General features: G+C 37.7%; 2 protein-coding genes across 2 annotated transcripts in view; one reads left to right on the forward strand and one right to left on the reverse strand.

Annotated features, from left to right (window-relative positions):
* tmtc3 (transmembrane O-mannosyltransferase targeting cadherins 3) overlaps window positions 1-6,029 on the reverse strand; it is a 41,242-nt gene extending 35,213 nt beyond the window's left edge. The window contains exons 1-4 of the mRNA XM_041253929.1: window positions 5,670-6,029; window positions 3,965-4,184; window positions 2,733-2,951; window positions 34-133 (exon numbers count right to left, since the gene is read on the reverse strand). Of these exons, the coding sequence (XP_041109863.1) occupies window positions 34-133; window positions 2,733-2,951; window positions 3,965-4,153 (508 nt within the window). The 5' untranslated portion in view covers window positions 4,154-4,184; window positions 5,670-6,029. The remainder of the gene's footprint in view (window positions 1-33; window positions 134-2,732; window positions 2,952-3,964; window positions 4,185-5,669) is intronic.
* Window positions 6,030-6,270: 241 nt separating this feature from the next.
* The window catches only part of cep290 (centrosomal protein 290), a 50,807-nt gene continuing 39,627 nt past the window's right edge, over window positions 6,271-17,450 (forward strand). Inside the window, 8 exon segments of the mRNA XM_041255220.1 lie at window positions 6,271-6,347; window positions 6,987-7,082; window positions 7,223-7,349; window positions 7,615-7,692; window positions 8,337-8,406; window positions 8,717-8,763; window positions 11,630-11,773; window positions 13,127-13,180. Of these exon segments, the coding sequence (XP_041111154.1) occupies window positions 7,248-7,349; window positions 7,615-7,692; window positions 8,337-8,406; window positions 8,717-8,763; window positions 11,630-11,773; window positions 13,127-13,180 (495 nt within the window). The 5' untranslated portion in view covers window positions 6,271-6,347; window positions 6,987-7,082; window positions 7,223-7,247.

Here is a 17,450-nt window from a genome sequence, read left to right on the forward strand (position 1 = left end):
TGTTAGTAATAATGAATTGATAACACCACTTACCAATTGAATTGTCAGGGCCTTTGGATTTGGTATAGGACAGAAATGCAGCTAATAAAAATATAGATGATAAAAGTTCAGCTCTACCGACTACACCAGTAACCTAAAAGAAAGAAAATCCCAATTACCCTAAATATTCAGTTTGACTGGACTCTCTTCTCCTTCACATTGTAAGAAACAGATACAGCTCTGTTAAAGACAAATCTGAGTATTAGCTGACAGTCATATAAATAGATATTGCTGTGTGTCAGTTGCACAGTAGATTACAGGTCTCATCTTTGTGATAAAGCTTTGAACATTTGTTTCTCTGCACAACAATACCAGTCTGTGAAACTCAATTTCATCCAGTTTAATAAAAAACTCAATGTTACTAACATAATGTTAAACACATTAATCAAATCAATGCACTGGATACAGTATGATTAATCCTCATGTCCAAAAAGTTTTTCAGAGGATTACTATACAGTGGCTATAGAAATGAAATCAGACTACCAAATGTGGGAAACAATTAAAAATGAATCAGATGGTGCGCGATGCCTGTATATCAACAACTCTCATGTCACATGGAGTTTCTGCCGGTTAAACATTAGAAATACATAAATGTAAAAAACAACGTATTATATTATGGCAAATTATTGGGTTCTTCAACTAGTTTGATTTTATTTTCTTCTCCTGGTGTACAACATTACTGAGGGAACCAGATCTGCTTCTTTGACATGTTGCAATATTAATCTCCTTTTGTACGTAGTCCCGTTTCCACTGGCACACAACTGACAGGAGGGGTTAACTGGTGCAACTATCCCAGGTACCCTGAACGTACTGGTTTGGGCATGTTGCTCAGGCTTGTTGATATGAACTACACAATTTCATCTGATATGTAATCGTACAGAGAAGACCTCCACTTGCAACATTCATTTACATGTAAATAACACGTTTGAGAGCAAATAAAAACAATAACATAGACTTAATGCCATTGCACAATGGGTCCGTCCCGTCATTTATCATCAGTCATTCGAAAAAGTCGTGCGTTAATCCACTGCACACTAGGTGCGTTAATATTGTCCTTCAGAGCACGGATGTACAGTGGAGGCTTTGTAATAAATATATCTATAGTTTTAGTATTTTAATAAAAAAAATAAAAATAAAAAATACAATTCTGTTGTTAATTCTTGCATAACTGAACACAAAATGTTAAATGTAGTATAAACAATGATCAGCAAATGCTGATGGAAGTTAAAATGTTTGTTAATTATTATGTTTCTACAATAATGTTGTTATGCAATACATAAAATAAATAAATAAAAAATAAATAAACATGATATTACACAGAAACCATGTGACCAATATTTAATTTTTCAAACACTCGCTCCTGTAATAAATATATCTAAAAGTTGGGAAGCCAGCAACGAGCTACTGAAAATACTTTACCATAATGACGACCTACTTTCTATGTATGAAGCCAGACATTCCATCACTTTCACGTACTGCCCCTCTTTTCTGACTGTTACACTGACTGCTCTTGTCCTGTCACACTTCTTTCTCTGATATGTGTCTCTAGCTTAGGCCATAAAATGTCTTTATTTTCTCGACTACAACTGAAACAAAAAATACATCCTTGTAAACACCTATACTGCACAAAATCCATGTGTTTATGTATGCTCAAAATTTCACATTTATAATGGAGCATCTGGTAAAGGCACTCCACGTGGAGTGCAGAATACGCTCTATAGCCTGGAGATCTCCGGTTTGAGTCCAGGCTATTATTCCACTGCCCACTGTGAATGGGAGTACAATAGGGGCGGTCCACAATTGGCCAAGCGCCGCCTGGGTGGGGAGGACTTAGGTCAGCCAGTGTGTCCTCGGTTCACCGTGCACTAGCAGCCCCTGTAGACTGGCCGGCGCCTGCAGGCCTGCCTGCAAGTTCCCCAGAGCTGCGTGGTCCTCTAATGCTGTAGCTCTGAGGTGGATGCATGGCAGGCCTGCAGAGTGAAAAGAAGTGGACAGCTGACAGCACACATTTCAGAGGACGTGTGTTCCGTCTTCGTCTCTCCTGAGTCAGCGCAGGGGTGGCAGCAGTGAGCCGGGTTGGAATAAAAAAATAATTGGGCTTGCCAAATTGGAGAGAAAACAAGAAAAAAAAATTGGCGATTCCAAATTAAAAAAATAAATAAAATGATATATAAATCCTATTGCTTCCGATTCATCATTTACACAATGACAGAGAATTTTGTGGCTGTTTCTAAACTTAAAAAAAAAAAAAAAAACTATCTTGACTGTCTTGTAGTTGCCCCCTAAAAAGGGGTTTAAAGCTTTGTCTTCCAAAAGCATTTAATAGAAGTCCACAGCTCCTTACAGGTGTTTTATTAATGCATTTTATACTTTCCTCTACCACCTGGTGGATGGAATAACGAAGTGCAGCTGACTCAATTTTTCAGAAAATGCACAATTACTGCCATGCATCACAGTCGTAACAGGTGGTGTTCTGTATTCCGCCGCGCACGGATCAGAAAATGTGGTTCCCACTGTAATTGACAAAGTCAACAACCCAGGAGACAGTGTCAGTGGAAAAGAAGCATTGCATCTACTGACTTAACCACTGTTTTTAGGAGCACTGAAGTTTAAGCTGTACACAATTTATTTGTTGGATCAAAAAAAGAATGAAATTCCTTCTGTTTAAGTCAATGAGCACTTTGAAAACTTACTGCTTCTGTGTGTACCGGATGAACAGCAAAAAGCAAGGCTGCTACCAAGCTTGACTTCTGGTCCAAAAAAAGCCTGCACACCTGCAGGAATATTAAACAGACCACTGCATGAAGAACCAGGTTCAGGAGATGGTATGACTTTGCACTGAGCTCACTGAATACGTAGTTTATTCGAAACGTGAGGACTGTCAGAGGTCGATAAGACTTGTGGCTCCTTTCCTTCAAAAGAAAAATATAAACCAACATGTTAGCACTGGAGTACAACTCAATTCAATCTTTTTTTTTTTGTTTAATAAAGATTTTACCTGCTTTATTATTATTATTATTATTATTATGAACTGCTTGATGTGCCAAGTATATACCATTCATGTCATACCTGTAAATCTGACACACATAGGCAAGTTCAGTGAGGTACACATTCATTGTACAATCATTGTATGAACATACAGTTCATTCAGTGAGTTAGCTTGCTATACAAGAAGATAAAGAAGTAAAAGTAAATAATGGTCCATTGAAAGCTACAATAAACAGACACCTAGGAATATTTTGTAATTGTGTTGTATAACTAAACCTAATTTCACTTCTATTCACTGTGCCAGTACTATTTAGCCTATGTGCTCATGCTGAGTAGGGACAATTGACAGTTTTTTTAAGTTGCCAGTACTGACATAGTTTAGAAATCTGAACAAGCAAGAACAGTTTGATTCATCATTATTTAACTGACTCAGTACTGCAATAACCTACATGCAAAATCTAGCACGGACAAGAAAAAATGTACATGGCACAAAGATTAATATGGGTGAGGCTGTTCAATAAATACAGTGCATGGGAATATCTTTGCCTGGTTCACATCCGAGCTGTTAAACTGTTTTTCATTAATCCTCAACAATTAACAATGTAATCTCAACTTTTGTTCTTAAAAAATCTGAAATGGGTTAGGACGCATGTGTTATGTTCACTCATAACTATAAAACACTCATTAGGGGTACATTTAGAAATGCTAAAAAACTTTGTAAATGCAATCTCTTCTGAACTGAAAAATGGTTGTCACTGAATTTATCAAGTTTATTTTGGTATTTCTCTAGTACCGTCTTGGTTAGCTGCCAATTTACACAAATCGGAAACATCATCGAAATGTTCTGTTTAATACGACGTTGTAGCTATCTTATCTTTGCGGCACTATTTTCCTCATTTAGACATAATAATGTGATTGTGAGAAAAAGATAATGTACCTCTGTCATAGGGGTCCCCCAGAAATCATTGTGGAACAGGTTTTTCAGTGGCGTAGAGGGTCGCAGGTCTTTGTTATCCAGAATAGCGGAGACATCGTCAAAAACAAATCCGCAGAACAAGCTGTTCCAGTAACATGCCACAACCACACCAACCACCAGGACTACCTCCTTCCAGGTCATTTCTGCCATCTTCTGCCAGAGAGGTCATGGGTTGTTAGACCTAATTTAAAATAGCAAAAAAGATATAGACACCATAAAAAATAAAGAAGACATATTGTACGGTAGACAATACTGAGCCTTTTGGTAACACCTAGTCTGTAGGTTTTAGAACGGTATGCCTTGGCAACGCAAACACCTTTACTTGTTTAAACAAAATACTGTATGGGCTTATCATTACGTTGATTGTAAAACAAAACGGAACTACCTGAACCTAGGCTATTGGCCAATTTTAATTCCTGTTTTATCAAAGATTCTGGATACACTGACAAGTGCTCAAATGTATAATTTATTTAAAAGTCATCATCTTCAATAACTGTCAATCTGTTTTCTCACCATTCACCAACTCCTGCTCTTTTAAAGGTCCCTGATGATTTGTATGGTGCCACGGTTAAGGCCTTTATACAAGAGGGGCAAGTCTTTTTATAGATCTGACCAAGGCATTTGATACCACTGATCATGCATGGCTCTTGAGGAAGTGTTTCTAATTAAGGTTGAGGCTTTAGAATGTTTTTCTGTGTCACCTAATCATGCTAATAACTTATATTAAGCAGGGACTTGCTTATTAAAACTAAATTGTATTTCAGAAATGTACCACCTGTCACAGTTCACCTCTCCCTCTACAAGCCTTGAATGTAGGTATTTAAAATGTTCAGATGGCCTATTTTGAACTTGGTACATTTTCTAGATTTCATTCATAAACACTCAATCATAAGATTGACCCCTCAAGCAAATGAATGACAGTAGGGCTGGCCCCCTATACCAGTATAGTACATAAGTTAAAGCAAGGTTTTCAAACCCAATAAAAAATGAAATGCTTAAGGTGTTACATATACTATCTGTGTAGATGAACCAATAACAGCAATTGTTTAACAAAAATAAAACAAAAAAATAATAATAATAATAATAATAATAATAATAATAATAATAATAAATAATAATAATAATAATAAAAACGTCTCGGTGTGCAGTATTGGTATGCTGCTGGCAGTGTAATTTTGAAAAAAGAGCAAATATGCAAACACACACACACACACACACACACACACACACACACACACACACACACACACTACCCAAATGTCACAGTGTTAAGTGTGTATAGAAATAACAATATGGAGTTAGAAAGTGACCGGACATGACAGAATCGTTAATTATTTTTGCTGTGTGATGAAGCAACGACAATATTCCGCGTTTTCTGTCAAAAAGCACAATAAACAAGTCAGTCTTCCTGCAAATATAAGATGCAGTAAGTTTTTATATGACACTAAACTACTTTATTTGTGTAATGAAGGCCCGGTCCAAAAAGAAGCAACCCAAATTAACTGGGAATCTTGAGATAACAACACATGCCGCGTAACTCGGCTGCGGCTGGGCTATCAGCATAATCGAATTTTTCTACCACTCAATTCCAGAAACCAATTCTCAACCACTGGTACATCATTTCAAATGTCGACACTTTCGCCTTTTGCAGCAATTAAATCCTTACCTTTTAAACATGTTTTGCTGATAAATACTGAAGAAAAAAAATCACACTTATCCAACCCTATGCATTTCAGTGTGACTGTCAGGATTCAGGTAACTGAATTATCTTACTTCATTTCCGGGGTGTGGCTGGGGATTGGCAAATTTGCTGTAGTTTTTCCCAATGGGAATTAGCTGCAACAAATTGCCCATATCAGAATAGTAATAGAAGCAGTTCTGTTTCACATCCTCACTCAGTGAGAAAGTATATCTATATTATGCTACCCGTTATTTTATAATATAGATCTTTGAATTATCACCCTGGTCGTTGCGGAAACTTCCCTTCACCTAACTAGACCATGATGTCACAAGGGAGCGCTTAGAAATGATCAACTGCTGCACAGCAGGCCAAATATTCGCTATATTCTACCGATGTGCATGAGCAGATAACTAAAATTACTTACTGTCCCCTGATATTTATTTACACTCCACCGGCAGTTGTCTGTAGGCAGGCTTTTAGATGCAGAAAGGACGCATTCATTGGTACCTAGTAATACCGCGAGATGTGGGGTTTTATTGCTACCGTAAAGTAGTTTGCCTTTCTTTTTTATCCCTTGACTGTTTGAGCGGTAGCCTAGCAGCAACAAGGTAGAAGCTGGGACTTAGCAGGAGTATATTGACAGATGGAGTTTCAGGCTTAAGTGTAAGTACGAAAATGTAAAATAAATATGCTCAAATTATAAATGCAGGCCTATAGAACAAGGGCCATTTTCGATGTTAAAACAGCAAAAACGACAAATGTACTATGTAAGTTTTTATTTATTTATTTTTTATGCTGTACGTACTAGTGTCAATAAAACAAACGTGGTAGGGTGGATAATATGTATGACCGTTTTCTGCTATCGTGGGGTTCGCAAGAACGTTGACTTAGGCGGTGGTATATTGTGTTATATTTGACAAAATTAGCACAGGCTTTACGTTAATTGTTTAAGTAACTATTATTAGTTTAAGTAATGCAAGTGGCTATTAAAAAGTACTATCTTTCTGCTTTTTGAAAATGGCAGGTATGTGAAATGACGCTGAGTGAATGTTGATGCTGTATCAGTACTAGGAAACGTGTGCAGTTGGAAATTGTGGTTCTAATGAACTTATTTATTTTTTTTTTTTAAATGCGTCTGAAGCATACATGCCCACAACAGCCCCTATATGGTCGGGGCAGTCTCGATTGCTGATGTATTTATCATTGGAAATTCTTCACAGATGTAGGGCGTTTGCTCTGGCGACGTAGTATTTATTTATTTATTTATTTATTTATTTATTCATTCTCTATCTCTGTCTTTAGCGGCTGTTGCCTCTGGTGCACTGCACTGCTTTGAAGTGATCGTGTTCCCATATCCCGATCTCAGTTTGTTGACAAATGTTATATCTAGTCAATTGGGTAAGCTTATTGTTTCCTCCCTAATCATACAGATCAATATAATTTGATGTGTATGATGTAAAGTATAGAGCCAATGGAACGCGAGGGAATTGAGTTAGCTACACTTTAACGATGTTTTTTTTTTCTTCTTTTTTTCTTAGATTCAAACCACCCAGAAGCTTGAAGATGCCACCCAATCTTGATTGGGGTCAGCTAATGAAAGTTGATCCAGATGCCTTGTCTGGTCAGGAAAGGCTTGCAGATAAGCTTCTTCTCTCCCTTTCTGAGGTACTGTTACTCTCTTCAACAAAGACATAACCCTCATATGTATTTTTATTAATTTGTCTTGAAACACATTGCAGCTTCAGATATCAAATCAAGTAACCATCATATTTTCAAGGACCTATCCAGGAAAGCAAGTTTTTTTTTTTTGTAAATAAGATTTGATTAGTGTTGTCAGAATCATAAATGTTCTAGTTTTATTTGTACATAGAGTAGTGAATTTGTCAAAAACCAGGAACTTTAAAGCTTATAACCATGTTTTTGTTTGCAGGTTGAGAGCAATGACCTGAAAGAAAGTGACCAAGACAAGCTCATTCAGCTTTTCAGAATCACCCAAGCTTTAATGAAGGTGTGACATTTGGCATTACTACACTTTGTATTTTCTCAACAACCTTGTATTAGTGTTTGATAAGCTGTAGTCAATTTTCAGTTATAGTACTTCCAGACAGCAGTGGCATTGGAGCCTAGAGGGAATATTGCTATTGCAGTTATTTAAACATTTTTACATTTAAATTCAAAACCATCTTGTCAAAGCTGATTTGAATGGACACAAACGTATAATAATAATAATAATAATAATAATAATAATAATAATAATAATAATAATAATCTTTGCGTCTTTACTGTAAGCTGGAAACATTATGAATATGCCTTCACCATTCAGACTTCACTAACTTTCTTGAGGTGGTTGCTCTACTGATAATGGTGTTGTTTTACATTACACTTTTATAAGGCTGGTACTAGTGATACTTATGATACATAAATAAGCTTCTGCAAATTCTGAAGAAAAATATTAGGCTTCCTGTGTGAACAAGCTCACAAAAACTTGGACCCCCTTGAAAAGTGAGATTTGTATCTTAACGGTACTGTGCTGGTTAAATAAAAAATATGTTATTTGTTGGCAAGGATTAAAGATACTTTTGGAATGTGTGGTGCAAAGATGCTGACTATTTTATTTAATTTAGCACATTTAAGTTTTTTTTTTTCTTTAAGATGAAAGCCCAGGAAGTGGATATGGCTGTAGAAGAAGTAGAAAAAGCTGGTGAAGAACAAGCAACAATAGGTGAGAGAGCCAAGTCATATAAAAACCTTTTTTTGTTAAAAAATAAATAAAAATCACAAAACCTTAATAATCATTTTGAACATTTTAAAAATCCTTTTGTGTGACCCATTTGCATTACTGTTGAATAGTAATATTACGTTAAGATACATGCTAATTAGGGTCTATGAAACCACCATAGGATAAATGACATTTCTAGCATTACATTAAAAGCCAACTACTAAAAATAAGCATGGCAGAGACCCTTACTCTTCTGATGTTGGAGGTCTCTGCATTACTTCAACCCTTTTACATTCTCTGTATGTTTCCACAGAAAACCAGCTGAAAGCTAAAGTGATCAAACTGGAAAATGAGTTGGAGGTAAGATGTAACCTCCTACAGTACTGCACTTATTCTCTTACAGCAGTACATTATTGTTACAGTCAGCAATCAAAAATCCTACCCCATAAAATTGTGACGGTTAAACGCGCGTGACGATAATCTAATTATTTTTATTTTGGCCCGTTCCAACCCTTGTCCATTTTTCAGTGAACACAAAAAGATACAATATCAAAAATACATAGCTGAAAGGACAGTGTTTTAAAGTAAGTAGGCTTCTATTCAGATGAACTGTATTGCTTTTTTGTTTTTTTTAGGTATAATACTATATTTTCAACAGAAGTATTTTAATTCAGAATAATGATTCTGAAAATATCACTTGCCAAAAGAGATGACACATGGACTGTAATTGTAATACATTACATACTTAAGTCCAGTACGCATTGTAGCAGTAGGTAAAATTCCCCGTTAACGACCAAACAGCAAAATTGAATCAAAATGTTACCCATACGCAGAACTGCGTACAATGTAAAAGGTAATGCAGTTTAGCAAAAAAAAAAAAAAAAAAAAAAAAAGTTTCCAGAATTAAACATTATCCAAAGTCAGTATTCAAAATTGCAGAATATAGTGCTCGATAAGGCGCTAATTCACAGTTCACTTGCAAATGAAAATGCAGAAAAAGTGAAAGGTCAGAGATTAAAAAAAAACTGCACAATAAAAACAGACTGATTTGGCATGTGATAGAAAAAAAAATAGTGTAGAAGAGATGGGCTTTGTATCAGAAAACTGGTGACGGAGTCGGAAATCGTGTGTGACTGGGTAAGTGCATTTATTTGTTTATATATATATATATATATATATATATATATATATATTATATATATATATATATATATATATATATATATATATACATACATACATACATACATACATACATACATACATATACACACACATACATACATACATACATACATACATACACACACACACACACACACACAGAGTGCTGTGCAAAAGTATTCAGACCCCTGACCAATTCTCTCATATTACCGAATTACAAATGGTACATTGAAATTTTGTTCTGTTCGATATTTTAAAACACTGAAACTCAAAATCAATTATTGTAAGGTGACATTGGTTTTATGTTGGGAAATATTTTTAAGAAAAATAAAAAACTGAAATATCTTGCTTGCATAAGTATTCAACCCCTGTGCTGTGGAAGCTCCCAGTTTGCACCGATGAAAGAAATTGCCCTAACGAGGACACAATTACCTTACCATTGACCTCCACCTGTGAACCATTAAAGTTGCTGTCACATTTTCTGGATAAAAACCCCACTGTTGAAGGATCATTGGTAAAGCTGTGAATCTCAAGGAAAATGAAGACCAAAGAGCATTCTGCAGAAGTTAGAGATAAAGTAATACAAATGCATAGATTAGGGAAAGGGTACAAAATAATATCCAAGTGTTTGGATATGCCATTGTGCACAGTTGAATCAGTAATCAGGAAGTGGAAGCTGCATCACACCACCCAGGCACTGCCAAGAAAAGGCCCTCCCTCAAAACTCAGCGCTCAAACAAGAAGGAGACTTGTGAGAGAAGCCATAGAGAGGCCAACAATTACTTTGAAGGAGCTACAGAGTTCAGTGGCTGGGAGTGGAGTAATGGTGCAACAGTCAGTCATATCAAGAGCTCTGGCCTGTATGGGAGGGTGGCAAGAAAGAAGCCATTACTGAAAAAGTACCATCTGAAAGCACGTCGGGAGTTTGCCAGAAAGCATGAGAGTGACCCAGCTGTGATGTGGGAAAAGGTTTTGTGGTCAGATGAGACCAAGATAGAGCTTTTTGGCCAAAACTCAAACCTAACACTGCCCATGCCTCAAGACACAACATCCCTACAGTGAAGTGTGGTGGTGGCAGTATCATGTTGTGGGGATGCTTCTCATCAGCAGGGACTGGGCATCTTGTTACAATTGAAGAAAGAATGGACGCAGGGGAATACTGCAAGAGAATCTGCTTCAGTCCACTAAAAAACTGAAGCTTGGGAGGAAATTCAACTTTCAGCAGGACAATGATCCCAAGCACAAGGCCAAAGCAACATTGGAGTAGCTCAAGAACAAAAAGGTGACTGTCCTACAGTGGCCCAGTCAAAGTCCTGATCTCAATCCCATTGAGAATCTGTGGCACTATTTGAAAATTGCGGTCCACAAGCGTCGTCCAACCAACCTGAACAACCTGGAGCAAATCTGCGAAGAAGAATGGGCCAAAATCACTCTGACACTGTGTGCAAAGCTGGTACATACTTACCCCAAAAGACTTAAAGCTGTTATTGCAGCGAAAGGTGGCTCTACCAAATATTAATGTGTAGGGGTTGAATACTTATGCAAGCACTATATTTCAGTTTTTTATCTTTCTTAAAAATATTTCCCAACATAAAACCAATGTCAACTTACAATAATTGATTTTGAGTTTCAGTGTTTTAAAATAAAATATCGAACAGAACGAAATTTCAATGTACCTTTTGTAATTCAGTAATATGAGAGAATTGGTCAGGGGTCTGAATACTTTTGCAAGGCACGGTATATCATGGATTGATTTTATTCTTAATACAAGGGTGGTAAAACACGACTGACGTGTATCTGGGTAACGAATATTTAATTGCTGACTGTATGTCCATGTGATAAAATCCTTATACGTAGAGACAGGAGTGTGATTCGTTGCCATAGAGATGAGATTTAAAGAGCTAATTCCTCCTGATACGTAGCAGCTGTTTTGTGTTGACTTTTACTGCACTCATCCAGTTCTTTCGCTGAAGGCTCATCACAATGTGATGAAAATGTGTAGACGAATGCTGTCCATAGCTGTTTTCAGTTTGTTAAACCACTTTTACCTGTTTTGTTTCAGATGGCTCAGATGTCTGTGGGTGGGAGAGACACTCGTTTTCTTCGGGATGAGATTCGGCAGCTGGAAAATCAATTGGAGCGCAAAGAAAAGGAGCTGGCTGAAATGGAGAAGCAAATTAACAAGGAAAAGAAAGCCAGTGAAAATGTACAGTTTAAATATGTAGAATGAATTGCTAGGCCACTACAGGACTGGGGGTGGGACCCTACCCCCCCACCCTGGGGGAGTGGCTTAAGGCCTTATCTGCAGCCACAAACACACTGTCAGTGTTGTAAAAGATCTGGTAGTTGTTCAGATTTATTGTTTCTGTAAAGCTTTAAACAGTATTTTGGAGGGGGAATTAATACAGTAGCATACCTAACTCACTTAGTTTCTGCTATTTGTAGTCGTATGTAGGTGAAATGTAATTTTATGTGCTGTATTTAAAAAATACATTTGTTCAAATTCTGGAGTAGATAGGCATTGTATGTAAAAAAAAAAAAAAAAAAAAAAAAAAAAAAAAGAAAAAGAAAAGTACTGAGCAGCTTTGAACTGGTGAGCACAAATTACGAGTTTGGTGATCAGTCTAATGCAAGGTTGTTGTAACCTGCAGGAACATAATTAGGAAACTCAGTTCATAGTAAGGTTAATGTAGGGAATTGATATAAGGAAACTATAATGGTAACAAAATACTGATTTATAGCCCTATTATAAAGCTTTAATGCATAAGTAGGTTTTCCGTTGATCACTGTTCTCAACTTTTGTTGGCTTGGCAATAGAACATACATCAGTATTTAAGCAATGGAATCCAAAAAGAGAGCTTTAACGTCTGGTAAGGCTGGCCTCATGCCATTGGCGAAATAAAAAAATACAAAAAGTTTTATTAGTTAAAAATACTGTATTCCCTTGAATTTGACACATTTTTTTAAACCAGTTTTTTTCTTTTTAAAAATAACCTGCATCTTGAATTTGAGTATGGTGTTGATGCGTGAATTTAAATCACCAATAAAATACGTGACTGCTCAAGTACCCAAACAGGACTGAGTGCCAGAAAAAAGATGAACAAAAACATTATTGCCTGATGTCGAATCATCCATGACACACAGGCAGCCATTTTAAAGAAGCGGCATTAGCTTCCTGAGGAATTAGAAAAGAAGCTTTTACAATTTACATATTTTCCTGCGGGTTGATTTGGAACAATGATTAAACATAGTTTGAAAGATAACATTCAAGGTCCTTTACCAGAGATTAAGGCAAATCGTATTGAATCAGTTTAAATGAAATCTATGATCCATTTTCTGTTTGTTGAAATGCTGAGTTATTGCTAGGGACCATAGTTTCATGGAGGAGCACACAATGTTTTGTTTGTAATTGTAGCATATGTAGCACTTCAGTTGAAATTGAAATCATTGAAGTCCCATGAAATGTCTGGTTTCCATGGGAAAGTTGGAACTTTATATTCTGTTCAGTTTAAGAATGTCACAGATATGATACCATTTCCTTAAATTTCTATACCAACAGCTGACACTTCGAGCTGAAGAAGCAGAAAATGAAAACGGCAAGCTAAGAAGAGAGGTTGGTATATTTTAATAAATTTAAGGTTTTAATAACTTTCAATTACCAATTTCCAGTCACCAGAATTATATATGTTTTTGGTTCATTGTGGCTATAAATTACTTAAAGACAGAAATACAGTATCAGACCCTTTCTTTGTTAGTGGCTATCACTGCTGTTTAAGTGCTTTTGTACATGTATATAGTGAATGTTATTGTGGTTGTGTGTGGATTGTAGTACAATCACTGTGTATTCTTGCCTGTAATTAAATATTTACTGCCACAATGTGCCATGATACTGTAGTACAATACCTGTTTGTACTGAAAGTACGTATGCATCTGAAAGAGAGCTGTCTACACCAAACAAATATGTATCTCGGAAAAACAAATATAATGTCTACTGCAGTATCCTGGCAACACTGGGTTCTCCCATGTTTCAAAGTTGAATCTACAAATGTAGGCTCTGTTATCATCAGCCTAACTGGTACAAATATAGAATTTACTGTATTTGTCAGGAATCACGAAAGTCTAGAAAATTTGCACTAGAATGGTGACAGAATAGTGTATCGGTTTTAAAATGGCAGGTTTTGTTATGTGCAGTTTTACCGGTAAGTCTCTTTCTGCATAAAAAAAACACAAACAAACAAAGCAAAACAAACAACAACAAAAAACACACTGTTAGGGATACCCTACGATTATTCTTATTATTTTTATTATTATTTATTAGCAGACGCCCTTATCCAGGGCGACTTACAGTATACAAAAAATACAGTACAATTAAGAATTACAATACAATTAAGAGCAAGATACAAAATACAATGATTTCAGTCCTAATAAGAGCAAATACAAAACACAGTACATTTTGATGTCGGGGCAGTTCAAGAGCAGATAAGTGTTGTTAAGGTTAAGTGTAGGATTAAATACAGTAAAATAGGGAGCAGATAAGTGCAAGTTAAAGTGAATTAAAGGCAGAGTGTTATATTGTCCAGAAGGGAAGAGTTGAGTTTTATAGGTGTTGTGTGAAGAGGTGTGTCTTGAGGAGGAGTGGGAAGGTGGTCAGGGACTGGGTAGTCCTGACATCCATAGGAAGGTCATTCCACCATTGCTGGGCGAGGGTGGAAAATGAGCAGGCTCTGTAGGCAGTTGAGCGTAGAGGAGATACAACCAGTCTTCTAGTGCAGGCGGAGTGGAGATTTAGGTGGGGGTGTAGGGAGAGATGAGGGTCTGGAGGTAGCTGGGTGCAATCTGGTCAAGGCATTGGTAGGTGAGTACAAGAGTCTTGATCTGGTGATCAGGAGCCAGTGGAGTAAGCGGAGCATTAGAGTAGCGTGGGAGAAACGAGGCAGGGAAAACACCAAGGAAGCAGCGGAGTTCTGGATAAGCTGGAGCGGATGGGTGGCGGACACAGGGAGGCCAGCCAGGAGGGAGTTGCAGTAGTCTAGGCGGGAGAGTACCAGGGCCTGGATGAGGAGTTGCGTGGAGTAGTTGGTGAGGAAGAGTCGGATTCTTCGTATGTTGCTCAAGAAGAAACGATTGGTGCATGCTAGAGTAGTAGATGTGCTGGGAGTAGGAGAGGCAGGGGTCCAGGGTTACGCTGAGGTTCTTGGTTGAGGAGGAGGGAGAGAGCATGGTAGATTCCAGAGGAATGAAGGTAGAGATCAGAGGAGGGGGAACATGAGGAGGGAAAGAAAAATAGGTCAGATTTAGAGGTTGAGGTGATGCGATTGCATCCAGGAGGTGATAGCAGACAGACAGGTAGAGATATGGGAGGGGATGGCGAGGTCAGAGGGGGGAAGGAGAGGAAGATCTAAGCATCATCAGTGTAGAAATGGTATGAGAAACCATAGTATGTGATAAATGGGCCCAGGGAGCAGGTGTAGGGAGAGAACAGGAGAGGACCCAAGACTGATCCTTGGGGAACTCCTGTTGAGAAGTGAGGTTTATAGGTTGAGCCGCACTAGGTTACTTGGTAGGTACGATCGGAGAGGTAGGAAGAGAACAAGACCAGGGCAGTTCCAGAGATTCTCAGGTCAGGGAGAGAGGATAGGATAATAGAGTGATTGACAGTGCCAAAGGCAGCAGAGAAATCAAGAAGACTTTAGTGAGTTAGTGACATACAGGAGAGCAGTTTCAGTGGAATGAGCAGAGCGGAAACCAGATTGAAGAGGGTTGAGCAGAGAGTGGTTAGACAGGAAAGCAGAGAGCTACTGCCAGCTTGAGGGTTTTAGAGAGGAAGGGTAAGAGGGAGACACTGTATCACTGAATTGTTTGGAAGTGTAGTTGTGAAAAGTGTGGACTGACTTAGGTAAGTTGTCTTCTGCTGAGGAACATCCTTGGTGACAGTGTGTGGCTGAACGTATGTATTCAATAGGCCTACTTTTTTTATTTATTTTTATGCCATGTAGAGCAGGGGTAGGCAATACCGGTCCTAGAGGGCCAGTGTCCCTCCTGGTGTGTGTTCCAACTGACCAGTTAAACTTGTAATAAGCACTTAATTAGTCCAATTAAGTAATTTAGGGTACAGCTGGAACAAAAACCAGGAGGGACACCGGCCCTCCTGGACTGGAATTGCCTACCCCTAATGTAGAGAATCAGAGTCTTGTCAGAATATCTGCCGGTCACCTTGCATTTTAACATGGAGAAACTTTGTTAGGACATTCTTAAGCATCGCTTGCAGCTTGCTTCCTCCACTTGGGTCTGTTTTCAGGCAGGGTTCTGTGTGGTTTTGTTTTTTAGGCAGAGTCACGGAGTTGCAGCTTTGCTTAGCAGAGTGACAGCACCTTGTTTAGCATTCAAGGTGGAGCGCAAAATATTTAGTTTTGCCTGGATATTTGTAGTCTTTTCACTCTGGCGAGTAGCCACTTTCATGAAATAATTTGTGTATCTTGCCTTTTTAGCTTATGGGTCTTTGAGATTCGTCTGTTGTCTGCTTCCTTTTGTCCAGCAACTTGTTGTTGCAGTTGGGACTTGTTGACATCTATATTTGATGTCTTCCTTCCACCAACCCGCTTGTGTTTGCAGTTTTATTGTCCTTTCAGCCTCACCTAGTCCGGATGCCCCCTCCTAGCCCTGGTCATCTTCAGTTCAGTATTCCTGCCAGGAACCAGGGGGCCCTTTTCCTAAGACACAGCAGTTTGCTCTTTTTCCTAAGACACAGCAATTTCATTAATTAGTCGTTATATCGTTGATACACACTCGGGTATTAAAATATCATATTCAGGGAATATGTCCCACGTGTCAGTCTCACTACATTTTACTATGTATTATGGTGCATGTAAGTCATGGTGATTTTCATGATGCTGATGGCACTAATTTACTGCTGTGGTAACCTACTGGACTCGCTTGGGGAATACAGTACAACAAAGAGCTGATGATTTAAAATAAGTTTTTTGTATTATAAGTTAGGTGTATATAAAAAAAAAAAAAAAAAAAAAAAAAACTGTCAACAGTGAATATTACTGCTGGTATTTCCAAAGAATAATTATAGTATTCTGTAAATCTGGATTTCTTTTTATAAGCAGTTGCTTATCAGTTTTCTCTCAGGAACATAACAGAGATTATGTGTTTTTCAAATTTAACAATTGATTGCCTGTGAAGTAAATTGGGTTGCAGGGCAGGCTTACAGTTTCCAGAAAGGCTTCTTTCTTTATTTATTTTTTACCTGCATTCAATCATGGTGTCACAGTGCTCCAGCAGTGATTCGCAAATTTGGATAAATCATGGTTAGGTCATGTTGACAGGAAATTGTACATTTACTGTAGGATCATTCCATGCCAACTCAACCAGTGCCTTTGGCCATCCGTCTCAGATTTTCGTAGAAAAATTCACCTGGGGGTTTTCAGCCACGTGAGTTCAGAAATGATAGCTTTTTTTTTTTTTTTTTTTTAAATGTCCCTTTCCACCTGTGACCTTGCAAAGGTCAACCTAAAGTGAGAAAGGGACCTTGACCAGAAAAATCACCCTGGGTGCAATTTAGATGCTACAATCATGTGTAGCACCTTGTTCTACTTGTATTGAATATGGCTTTTCAGAAAAAAATACTAGGAGCACCCTACTCACTTCTGGCAAATTGCCAGACTATGGTAACTGACGAGCCTAACCCTTTACCCTGTAGGGGATGTGGGTCCTAAAATGTAAGTATTGCTGTAAGACCCTTAGAAACCAATCTTCTAAATTCTGTGAAAAACATTTGGTCCCACCACTGGTCACTAAACCCCTTTGAAATGTGATTTTTTTTATACCACGTTTAGGCCATAATAACTTGTGGGACACTCTAAAAAATTACCCAATTA

The sequence above is a fragment of the Polyodon spathula genome, chromosome 7 (assembly GCF_017654505.1).
Source record: "Polyodon spathula isolate WHYD16114869_AA chromosome 7, ASM1765450v1, whole genome shotgun sequence".
Taxonomy (NCBI): Eukaryota; Metazoa; Chordata; class Actinopteri; order Acipenseriformes; family Polyodontidae; genus Polyodon; species Polyodon spathula.